The sequence below is a fragment of the Rhinopithecus bieti genome, unplaced genomic scaffold (assembly GCF_001698545.2).
Source record: "Rhinopithecus bieti isolate Rb0 unplaced genomic scaffold, ASM169854v2 scaffold_759, whole genome shotgun sequence".
NCBI classification, from domain to species: Eukaryota; Metazoa; Chordata; class Mammalia; order Primates; family Cercopithecidae; genus Rhinopithecus; species Rhinopithecus bieti.
In genome coordinates, this window is record NW_016803631.1 from 545,290 (window position 1) to 557,743 (window position 12,454).

General features: G+C 35.7%; 1 protein-coding gene across 1 annotated transcript in view; it reads left to right on the forward strand.

The window, feature by feature from the left end:
- The window catches only part of IQCB1 (IQ motif containing B1), a 78,268-nt gene that overhangs the window by 58,131 nt on the left and 7,683 nt on the right, over positions 1–12,454 (forward strand). The window contains 1 exon segment of the mRNA XM_017891065.1: positions 4,282–4,413. Coding sequence (XP_017746554.1) covers positions 4,282–4,413 — 132 coding nt within the window.

Below are 12,454 nucleotides of genomic sequence, written 5' to 3' on the forward strand. Positions count from 1 at the left end.
TTTTTTTTTTTTTTTTTTTTGAGACAGAATCTCTCTCTGTCTCCCAGGCTGGAGTGCAGTGGTACAATAATCATAGCCCACTGCAGCCTTGATCTGCGAGGCTCAAGAGATCCTCCCGCCTCAGCCTCCACAGTAGCTGGGACTACAGGCTTGCACCACCAGGCCCAGCTAATTTTTTTTTTTTTCCAGTAGAGATTAAGTCTCACTGTGTTGCCCAGGGTGGTCTCCAACTCCTGAGCTCAAGTGATTCTCCCGCTGCAGCCTCCCAAAGTGCTGGAATTACAGGTGTGAGCCACTGTGCCTGGCCTAAAGTATCCTTTTCTACGACACACTAGAGACCTGCACTGTTCAATAAAAGAATCATTAAGCATATGTAGCTGGCTATGAAGAACTTGACATGTAGCTAGTCCAAATTGAAATGTGTCGTAAGTATAAAATACCCACCAGATTTTGAAAATGTAGCATGAAAAAAGGTGTAAAGTATCTCATTAATACTTTTTTATATTGATTACATGATGAAATACTAATATTTTGTGTATACTGAGTTATATGTTTTATATAACTCAGTAAATATTGTTTTGCCCATTTTTTATTTTCTTAATGTGACTACTAGAAAATTTAAAATTACTTATATGACTCACATTATACTTCTGTTGGCACTGCTACTGACCTTGCTAAGAAAAAAATGGTAAATAATTCATTAGTCTCATTGAAAGCAATATACCAGCCTGGGCAATGTGGCAAAACCTCATCTCTATTAAAAATACAAAAATTAGCCAGGCATGGTAGCATGTACTGGTAGTCCCAGCTACTCGGGAAACTGAAGTGGGGAAAATCACCTGAGCCTGGGAAGTTGAGACTGCAGTGAGCTGTGATCACACCACTGCACTCCAGCCTGGACAATATGAATGAGATCCAGCCTGAAAAAAAAAAAAAAAAAAGTAATATAAAGGAGTAGGAATATCCTTTCAATGAACTTGTCCCTCAGGAAGAACCGGTTATTAGTGTCCTCGGCAGGAAAAGAAAGGCCAGAACGGTTATCCACCTTCTGTTCCTCTCTTACTTGATGCAAAAACAGAGGCATTGTTTCTCCAGTAGCTAAAAATTGAGGAAATTTACTAAAAGAGAAAAATCAATGAAAGGGGAGAATAGAAGGAAAGAAGAGAGTCTCAAAAGAAGGATGCAAGCACAGTTGAAAACTCAAGTACCATACTGAAAACAAGGCCGCGCACGGTGACTCAACGCCTGTAAATCCCAGCACTTTGGGAGGCTGAGGCGGGAGGATCACTTGAGCCCAGGAGTTTGAGACTAGGCTAGGAAACATAATAAGACTCTTTCTCTACAAAAAATTAACTGGACTTGGTGGCGCACACCTGTAGTCCTGGCTACTCAGGAAGCTGAAGTGGGAAGATCACTTGAGCCCAGGAAGTTGAGGCTGCTGTGAGCCATAATCAAGCCACTGCATTCCAGCCAGGGTGACAGTGTGAGACCCTGTCTTAAAAAAGATACCAAAAAAGTAAAGGGTACTAGGGAAATTTTCTAAACCACTTCCTAGTGCCCACTCTTAAATATCAACTAAAAAATAATTATCACTGAATATCTAAGGAAAGCCAAAGACAAAACAAATGGAATAAAACTACTTGATAGAATATAAACATTGCAGGTATAAGGAAAAAATGTTTTTAATCTGTTATTAATATCCACAGAGAGATAAGGAAACATAATATATGAAACAAAACCAAGATACTATATAAAAGGGAACACAGAATAAAATTCGACAGGGAAAACTGAAAGACTAATAAAAGGATTGTGGGAGAAAAGTTAAAGCAAGGAAAAAAGATTTTGCCAGAGGCACACATCTGTAATCCCAGCTACTCAGAAGGCTAAAACAGCAGGATGGTATTAGCTCAGGAGTTCTAGGCCAGCCTGGTCAACGTATGAAATATCATTAGAAAAAGAAAAAAAGGTAGAATCTTTAATTTAAAAAATAAAAAAACAGATGGATAGAAAAGACTACCAGTCTAGGAGGTCAAACAGCCAAACATTTGAAATCAAGAACAAGAAAAAACAGAAGAGAGAAAGTCAAATAACTGAAGATTTCCCAGAACTGAATGTCACAAATTTTAGATTAAGGGGACCAATTAAGTGTCCAATACAGTGACAGAAACACTTCCACATTTGTTTCATAATACTGTGAGATGTACTAGGAACAAAAGGACTTCTTGACAGCAACATTGGAAGCTAAAAAGTATTGAAGTGAGACTGTCATATATTTTAAGGAAAATGATTTCCAACTAGAATTCTATACCCAACCAAATTATTAATTAAAGATAAGGACAGACCAAAGACATTTTTAGATAAGAGGGAATAACCTGAGAAAGAAGGCAACATGGAATCCAAGAAACACAAGGGAAAGATGAAAAGTAGTCACCGAGATGATGGTGAATGGAGACCACAGGATGACAGCTATGCCCAAGGTATAGAGAACAGGTCAGGAAGCTCCAGAAAATGTGTCCAAGAAAATGAATTTGATAGAATGCCGGATGTATTTTAATGTGTTGAAAATTAGGGCAGAGTTTATAAAATATAATTGGTAGTATGGAAAACAAAGCATGGGAGAAAAGAGAATTAATAATTGCAGAGAAAATAAAAATGTGCAAGGAAGGAAAAGTAATTATAGTACACTATATTGTTCAAAAGTGAATAGCCTTTATGTGGTCATAATTTTGCAAACATTGAACATTAATTTAACTAAAATTATGATGTAATAATATAGGACGGATGGGGAGTAGAAGCAAGTGAAAGCTAAATTCATACATTTCATACAAGAAAATCAATAGGTAATACCTATATCTGAAAAAAAAAATCACAGAAAAATAGATGGAGCTAAATGTCAAAAGAATAAACTGAATTAAATTCTTGCCCTTGAGTCAGGGGACAGGGTAAATGGGTAACTCTAGTAAGAATTCTAGTAATTCTTATGAAGCTGACAAATTAAACAATAGCATTCTAGTAATTCTTATGAAACTGACACATTAAATGATAGAGTTATATCAGCAAACTTTTCTGGGAAGGGCTATATAATAAAATATTTTAGGCTTTGCAGGTCATGCAGTGTGTCACATGTATTCAGTTATAGCACAAAAGCAGCCATAGCCAATAGTAAACAAATGAGCACGGCTGTGTTCCAGTAAAATGTTATTTGTAGAGGTGGGGTGCGATGGCTCCCGTCTGTAATCTCAGCACTTTGGGAGGGCGAGTCAGGTGAATCACAAGGTCAAGAGATCAACACCAGCCTGGCTAACATGGTGAAACCCCATCTCTACTAAAAAATACAAAAATTAGCGAGGTGCGGTGGTGCACGCCTGTAATCCCAGCTACTCTGGGCTGAGGCAGGGGAATTGCTTGAACCTGGGGTGTTGAAGGTTGCAGTGAGCTGAGATTGTGCCACTGCACTCCAGCCTGGTGACAGAGCGAGATTCTATCTCAAAAAAAAAAGTTATTTGTAAACATTAGATTTTGAATTTCATATAATTTTACATGCCACCAAATATTCTTTTCCCTTTAAATTATTTAACAATGTAAAATGAAAAAACAAAACAAAACAAAACACGAAAACCAAACGACACACACATTTTAGCTCTCAAGCCCTATGAAAACAGGCAGCAGGCTAGATTTGGCCTGTGGGCAATGATTTGCTGACCCCTGCTTTAAATAATGTGAACATGTAACTTTGATGAAAATAAAAACAACAAAGACGCAAGAAGAGTGAAAACAATTGGGAAGAATAATTGCAAATTTGTCTCATATCATGCCTATTACAAAATTTCTTTTTACCAGAGTCCATTCTGAAGGACATGGGAAATAATTCAGACAGAAATATACTGTCTCCTAGGTATTTACAATCCTGTAGGCTGTGTAGAATTAAGGCCCCTTTTTTCTATAGACATAGAATCTGTCCTCTGGGGATCAAGTGACTTGCCCAGAATCATAGTTTATAAGGGACTAGAATTGAGACTAGAATCTATTGCTTTTTTTCCTCTTCATTGCTTACTGCACAAATAATACGTGACTATATTCTTGTAAAAAGCACTACAGAAGACTGTATATTTTCAAAATCACTATTCTTCTGCATCTTGTCACAGTTCCATTCCCCTCCTTATACACACTCAGAGTTAATCAATATTGCAATGTGGTCACTACCATATGTTGTAGTGAGAAAATAGTTCTATTAGTTAGGGGAGAAAAATCACAAACCTTCAATTTTTTTTTTTCCTCCAGGCACTTAAATTCCTAGCAAAGTGCCATAAGAAAAAGACACTATTTGCTCCCTGTCAAGGACTCCAAGAACTCACTGATGCACGCCGAGTTGAACTGAAGCAAAAAGTGGATGACTATGTCAGAAGACATTTGGTATGTAGGCTTCTGTGCCATATCAGTATTACGTTATTCCAGTGTGTGATATTGATCAGCAAAACAGTGTCTCTCATATATATGTGTGTGTGTGTGTGTGTGTGTGTGTATACATTTATTGCTGGTATAAGGTAATGCATTGACTTTTCCATAGAAGTAATGGTATATCTTTTTATAGTTACATAGCCATAGAGGTATAGTCAGTGGTGAAGGAGACTCTGCTTTAAATCAGTTTTTTCCCATACTACGTCAATAAGACTTGTTCATTGCTTCTTTTGCAATAGTACAGTAAAACTGGAACGATTTTGAACCTTCCAGAAAGAGTATATGTAATTGTCAATTAATGATTATTCATTCTTACATTTGTTGGACTATTAATGTACCTCCAGAAGCCAATAAGATATAGCATTTGACTATTTGCCTCTTATGATCTTACCACAAAAATACTGCTAGCGCCTTTATCCCAACAGAAATGTCCATATCTTTGACTTTCTATGACCACAGTATTGCAGGTCACATGTTATTCACTTCTCCCACCTGAATTCTTGACCATCTACTCCTATGTGTCTTCAAAGGTCATTTCCCTTTCTGCCTTGGGAGTAACTCACCACTCCTGTCATTAATTTTAATCACCTGCACCTTTGCTGATTACCTCTCCTTTCTTTACTCTTACAGCTTCTCCCATGCTTTCACACTTCTGTAATTTTATGGACAAAGTTGGCAGTTTATACATTTCAATCTATCAGAATTATTCCCTCATTTGAACCAACCACTCATAGTGTATCTTGGTACTTTTCATGAGTTTTGTTGTGATTGTGGTGGTGGTGTTTATGCCTGAGTTCATTCTCTCTCTCTCACACACGCACACATACACACACACACACTTCTCAAATTTGAAGGTTCTGGATAACTGATGTTAGAGGTTTGATGTGATATTTAGGCAGTCCTGTCATTCACCCTTTCATTCCTCCAGAGTGCCCAAAATGAAAGGACTTTTTGTAACAAACAAAAACCACTATACAAATGGAAATGAAGTACAAATATATTAGTAGCTGAGCATGTATCTGGTAATCACTGGAACACAACAATGGTAAAACCTGAATTGGATAGCAAAGCTTAGTCCAGGAAGTGTAAGCAAGCCCTCTTACTTTCCCCTCCTGCTAATCTGGATTTAGGGACCCAAAACCTAATGGAGTCTGTGGAGAAAGAGAGGAGGAAAAAACCACCCTTCTATGTCAGGCCCTCTGTGATTACCATAAAGAGGTAGACAGTGGAAAAAGTTCTGACATTTGTTTCTGGCCAAGATGAAGTAACAGGGACTAGATTTACTTCCTGCCTGAAACAACCAGAAAAAGAAACAAACATAAACAGATAAAAATGTATGAGATAATCATTTTCAAGACCCTGGACATCAGACAACAAAGAACAATAATTCTGAGAGGGAACAAAGCGAGCCCTATAATTACCCCAGCTTACTGCCTTGAAAGAGTTTTTAGGCCATAGCTCAGGGAAGAGAAGAGCTCTTTAGAATCCTTGAGTTAAGAAGATGGCACTGAGAGTCTGGTGACACCAAGGGAGCTAGACTTCATAGAACAGAGTACCAGAGCAAAGAGAGCTGCAAAGAGAGAGAACCCCAGATATCTACGGAATCTACCCCTTAAGTATTCTCCAGAATACTAACCAGCATGTACATGTGAGGAGATTATCTAAAGCCAAATTTTCCAAACAGTCATCTGAAAAGGTAAGATGGAAGTGTGTCTGGAACTCACATAGTTCCAGGAATAGTGCCTGTTCCCATCAAATACGCTGGAGAAACTCATAATTCACAGGGTATTGTGAAGCGTACTCAGGAAGACCTTCCCTTAATAGTAATTATGATTAGCCTAGACAGCTCCATTCTGCCAAACAAATTATAAAATCAAGAGTCAAAAAAAGATTAAAATGTTTTCATGTAATTTAACAGCATTGCAAAAAAAGACTCAAAATTTTAAGAAATGTCAAAATATCCAGCACCTAACAAGGTAAAAGTCACAATGTCTAGCAGCTAATCAAATATTAAAGGCATGCATGGAAGTAGGAAAATAGGACCCATAATGAGGAGGATATTCAATCAAACCAACCCAGAAAGTACATAGATGTTAAAATTGGCAGAGAAGGGCATTAAAACAGTCATTATAACTGTATTCTGTATGTTCAAAAAGTCAAGTAGAAATATGGAAAATATTTTAAAATACCTGAATCAAACTCCTAGAGATAAAACTTCAAAGTATGGTGTGAAAATATACTTGATCAAATTAATAGCAGATTAGACTTTGCTGGATGGAAGTCTAATAATAAATTAATAATAAAGGTGAAGCCATAGTAGTAGATACCGCACAAAATGAGTCACAGAGAGGGAAAAAAGAGAAAAATATTTGAAAAGACCATTACTGAGCTGTGGGACTGTAAGTGACCCAATAAATGAAAAATTGGAATCCCTGAAGGAAATGTAGAGAAAAATAATGGCTGAAAACTTTCCAAACTAAAAATGATAAGCCCATACCAAAACCAGTTAAGGCACAGGTACATGGAAAAAACTGTGCCAAGGAATATCATAACCAAAATTGTCAAACCAGTGGTACAGTGAAAATCTTAAAAACAAAAAAAATTTTAAATGCTATATAAAGACAAAAATTACATTGCTCAGTAGGAACAGTGCAAGCAAGAAGATACCTTGCTTTAAAGTATTGAAAGGAAAAAAAGTTGTCCAACCTAGAATTCTGTACCTGGCAAAAAAAAATTGTTAAAAAAAAAAAGCTTTTTCAGACATACAAAAGCTGAAAGACTTCATCACCAGTACACTTGCACTACCAAAAAATAATTTAACATTCCAGAAATGTTATTATAAAATTTTATAAACTATTATAAAATGTTAAATTTCTGGAATGTTAAATTATTTTTATTTGTATAGATTGAGGGAGTAAAAATGCACATTTACATGCCTATATTGCAAGCTCCTACCCAGCAAAATAAACAATCAACAGTAAACAGCCTATAGAATGGGAAAAAATAGTTGCAAGCTATACATCTAACAAAGGGCTAATATCTAGAATCTACAAGGAACTCAACTCAAGAAGAAAAAGAAAACATTAAAAAGTGGGCAAAGCCAGATGCTGTGGCTCATGCCTATAATCTCAGCACTCTGGGATGCCAAGGCAGGAGGAATACTTGAGCCCAGGAATTCGAAACCAGCTTAGGCAACATGGTGAGACCTGGTCTCTACAAAAAATTTAAAAATTAGCCAGGCATGGTGGTGCCTGTCTGTGGTCCCAGCTACTTGAGAGGTTGAGGTGGGGCGATCATCTGAGCTCAGGAGGTTGAGGCTGCAGTGAGGCATGTTCATGCTACTGCACTCCAGCCTGGGTGGCCGAGAGAGACCCTGTCTCAAAAAAAAAAAAAAAAAAAGTGGGCAAGAAACATGAACAGACATACAAGTGGTCAACAAACAATGAAAAATGCTCAATATCACTAATCATCAGAGAAATGTAAATTAAAATCATAATAAATAACCATATTATGCCAGTTAAAATGACTATTATTACAAAGTCAAAAACAACAGATGTTAGCAAGGATGTGGAGAAAAGGGAACACTTACACACTGTTGGTGGGAATGTAAATCAGAAATGTTAAGTTCTTCAAGGTGTAAAACACTTAACATTTCTGTTTAAAATGATGCCAGGAAAAGATACCAGAGAGAAATCTGGCTCTACATAAAGAAATTAAGAGCACTGGAAATGGTAATTACAACCATGTGTCACATAATGAATTTTCAGTCAGTGTTGGACCATATATACAACAGTGGTCACATAATATTGTAATGGCATATTTTTACTGGACATTTTCTATATTTATATATGTTTACATATGCAAAAACTTACCATTGCATTAAAATTGCTTACAGTATTCAGTACAATAACATGCGGTACAGATTTGTAGCCTAAGAGCAATAGGGTATACCACATAGCCTACATACGTAGTAGTCTATACCATTTAAGTTTGTGTAGGTACACTCGATGACAGGTGCACAGTGACAAAATCACCTAACAGCACATTTCTCTGAACCGATTCCTGTCGTTAAGCAAGGCATGACTGTACTTGGGTAAAAATACAGTAGTCCCCCCTTAATCTCGGAAGATGCATTCCAAGACCCCCAATGGAAGACTAAAACTGCAGATAGTACCGAACCCTGTATATATCAGGTTTTTTCCTATACATACATACCTATGATAAAGTTTAATTTATAAATTACACACAGTAAGAGATTAACAACCACAGTAATAAAGTAGAACAATTATAATAACATACTGTAATAAAAGTTATATGAATGTGGTCTCTCTGTCTCTCTCAAAATATCTTATTGTACTCTACCGCAGGTAACTGAAACCACAGAAAGTGAAACCTTGGATAACTGGGGGATTGCTATACTATTGAAAGGTTCTTATACTATATATGAAGTGATATGTTATCATTTGAAGGTAGATTTATAAGTTAAACATGTATGGTATGAACCTTAAAGCAACCACTAAAATTTAAAAAACAAAGAGTTATAGCTAACAACTAATAATAAAATAGCTAATAAGCCTACAAAAGAGATGAAATTGAATCATAAAATATACTTGATCAAAAAAGGCAGAAAAGAGGAAAATAAAGTGATGGGACAAAAAGAAAGCAAAATGATAGACTCAAACATGATTGTGTCAGTAATTACAATAGCTAAAAATGGTCTGAACACCCCAATTAAAAAGCAGAGTAGCAGACTGAATAAAAAAGCCTGATTATATGTTGATTACAAGAAACATACTTTAAATATGAAAAAAGGTGGAACAAGTATAATGATAAAGGAATCAATTAAGAGGACATAAGAATTTTAAATGTTTATATACCTAATAACAGTGCTCCAAAATACATGTAGCCAACATGAATGAACCTTGATGACATGCTAACTGAAATAAGCCAGATACAAAAGGACAAATATTATCTGATTCCACTTATCTAAGATACCTAGAGAAGGCAAATTGATAGAAATAGAAAATTGAATTGTGGTTTTCAGGAGTAGAAGTTGGGGAGTAGGATGAGAAGATAGTATTTAAAGAGTATGGAATTTCAATTTGGGCAAATATAAAAGTTCTGGAGATGGACAGTGGCAGTGGTCATGTAACAATATGAATGTACTTTAATACCACTGAACTGTACAATTAAAAATGGTTAAAATGATAAATCTTATGTATATTTTACCACAATAAAAAAATACATGAAGCAAACACTGACAGAACTGTGATGAGGAATAAAACCACAATTATTTCAATAACCCTCTCAACAACAACTTATAGAACAAACACGCAGAAAAGCAGCAAGGATATGGTAGACATGAACAACACTTATTAAACAACTTGATCTAATTGACATTTTTGGAAAACTTCACCAAATAACATTCTTCTTAATGAACATTGCACATAGAACATTTACCAAGATAGACTATATGTTCTGTACCATCAAATAAATCTCAATAAACTAAAAAATATATATATACAAAGTATATTCTCTGCCCACAATAGAATTAAGTTAGAAGTCAATAACAAATATCTCTGGTTATATTACCAACTATATGGAAACTAAACAACATACTTCTAAATACCCAAAGGCTCAAAGAAGAAATCAAAAGGGAAATTATAAAGTATTTCAAACTGAATGAAAACTCCACCTTTCACAACTTGTAGATTCCCCAAAAGCAGTATTTAGAAGGAAATTTTTATCACTAAACACCTGTATTTTAAAAAGAAGATAGGTCTCAAATCAAAGGCCTCAAAGAGCTGGGCACAGTAGCCTGTGACAGCTACTTGGGAGGCTGAGGCGGGAGGATTTCCTCAGCCCAGGAGTTTAAAGCTATAGTGGTCCATGACTGTGTCTGTGAATAGCCACTGTACTCCAGCCTGGGCAACATAGCAAGACCATGTCTCTTTAAAAAAAACAAACAGACAGCCCCTCCTTTCTCATTAAAAAACAAAAACAAAAAAACCCTCAGCTTATAACTTAAGAAACTAGAAACAGAGCAAATTAAACTCCAAGTAAGCAGAAGAAAGGAAATAAAGATCAAAGGGAAATCAATAAACTAGGAAACAAAAGCAATAGAGAAAAATAAATGAAACTAAAAGCTGATTGTTTGAGAAGATCGATAAAATTTATAAAACTGCAGCCAGACTGATCAGGAAAAAGAAGACATAAATTACCAACATCAAGAGGTAAGAGAAGTGACATCAATAGAGACTATACAGATATTGAAGAATAAGGGAATATTAGTACCTTTATACCAATACAACAATTTTTATGAAATAGACAAATCCTCAAAAGACAAATTACCACAGTTCACCCGAGAATAGATAAAATGAATAATCTCATATATCTATATATCTACTAAATTGTAGCTGAAAACCTCTCCATAAGAAAACTTGCATGGCTGGATTGCTTCACTGATTCTTTTAAGAAGGAAATAATGCCAATTCCATAAAAAATTGAAGAAAAGGAAATACTTTCCAACTCATTTTATAAGACCAGCAATACCCTGACACCATAACCAGAGACCTTACAAGCAAAGAATTTCAGAACAATATTCCTCATGAACATTTATCTCAAAATTCTAAACATTAAAACTTTTAACAACATGGATAAATCTCAAAATAGTTACTCATTTAGCAAATTGAATCTAACAATATGTTGAAAGGCTAGTATATCATGAACAAGTAAAGTTTATCTCAGGTATAATTTACAATATTAACAGACTCAGACTAAGAAAAATCATATTATTATATCAATAAATGCAGAAAAAGAGCTTGACAAAATACAACATCTAGTCCTGACACCCCACACACCCCAAGAACGAAATCTTAACAAACTAGGAATTTGGAGAAAACTTTCTCCACCTGATGAAAGATATCTATGAAATACCTACAACTGACATCATGTTCAATGACAAAAGACTGAATGTTTCTCCTCTAAGATTAGGAACAAGGCAGAATGTCGTTCGGCACAATCATAATCCCATCAGGTTTTCTTGTGGAAATTGACACACTGATTCTAAAATTCATATAGAAATACAAAGGACCTGGAATTGAATAGCTAAGTAACTGCAAAAAAGAACAGAGTTGGAGGGCTGACGTTACCTGATTGCAATTATAAAGCTATAGAATCAAAACAGTGATATTGATAAAAAGATACAAAAACAAATCAGTAGAACAGACTTGAATCCAGAAATAAATCCACATGTATAGCCAACTAATTATTGACAGAGATGCACAGTTAATGCAGTAGAAAAACTGGAGCAATTGGCTATCCATATATAAAAAAATTTGAACTTGAAGCCAGACATCACTTCATATACAAAATTTAACTCAAAGTAGATCATAGGCCTAATGCAAAACCTAAAACTATAAAACTTCTGAAAGGAAACAATGGAGAAATATTGTGACTTTTTTTTTATTATTATTATATTTTAAGTTCTAGGGTACATGTGCACAACGTGCAGGTTTGTTACATATGTATACTTGTGCCATGTTGGTGTGCTGCACCCATCAACTCATCAGCACCCATCAACTCGTCATTTACATCAGGTATAACTCCCATTGCCATCCCTCCCCTCTCACCCCTCCCCATAATAGGCCCCAGTGTGTGATCTTCCCCTTCCCATGTCCAAGTGATCTCATTGTTCAATTCCCACCTATGAGTGAGAACATGCAATGTTTGGTTTTCTGTTCTTGTGATAGTTTGCTGAGAATGATGGTCTCCAGCTGCATCCATGTCCCTACAAAGGACACGAACTCATCCTTTTTTATGACTGCATAGTATTCCATGGTGTATATGAGCCACATTTTCTTAATCCAGTCTGTCACTGATGGACATTTGGGTTGATTCCAAGTCTTTGCTATTGTGAATAGTGCTGCAATAAACATACGTGTGCATGTGTCTTTATAGCAGCATGATTTATAATCCTTTGGGTATATACCCAGTA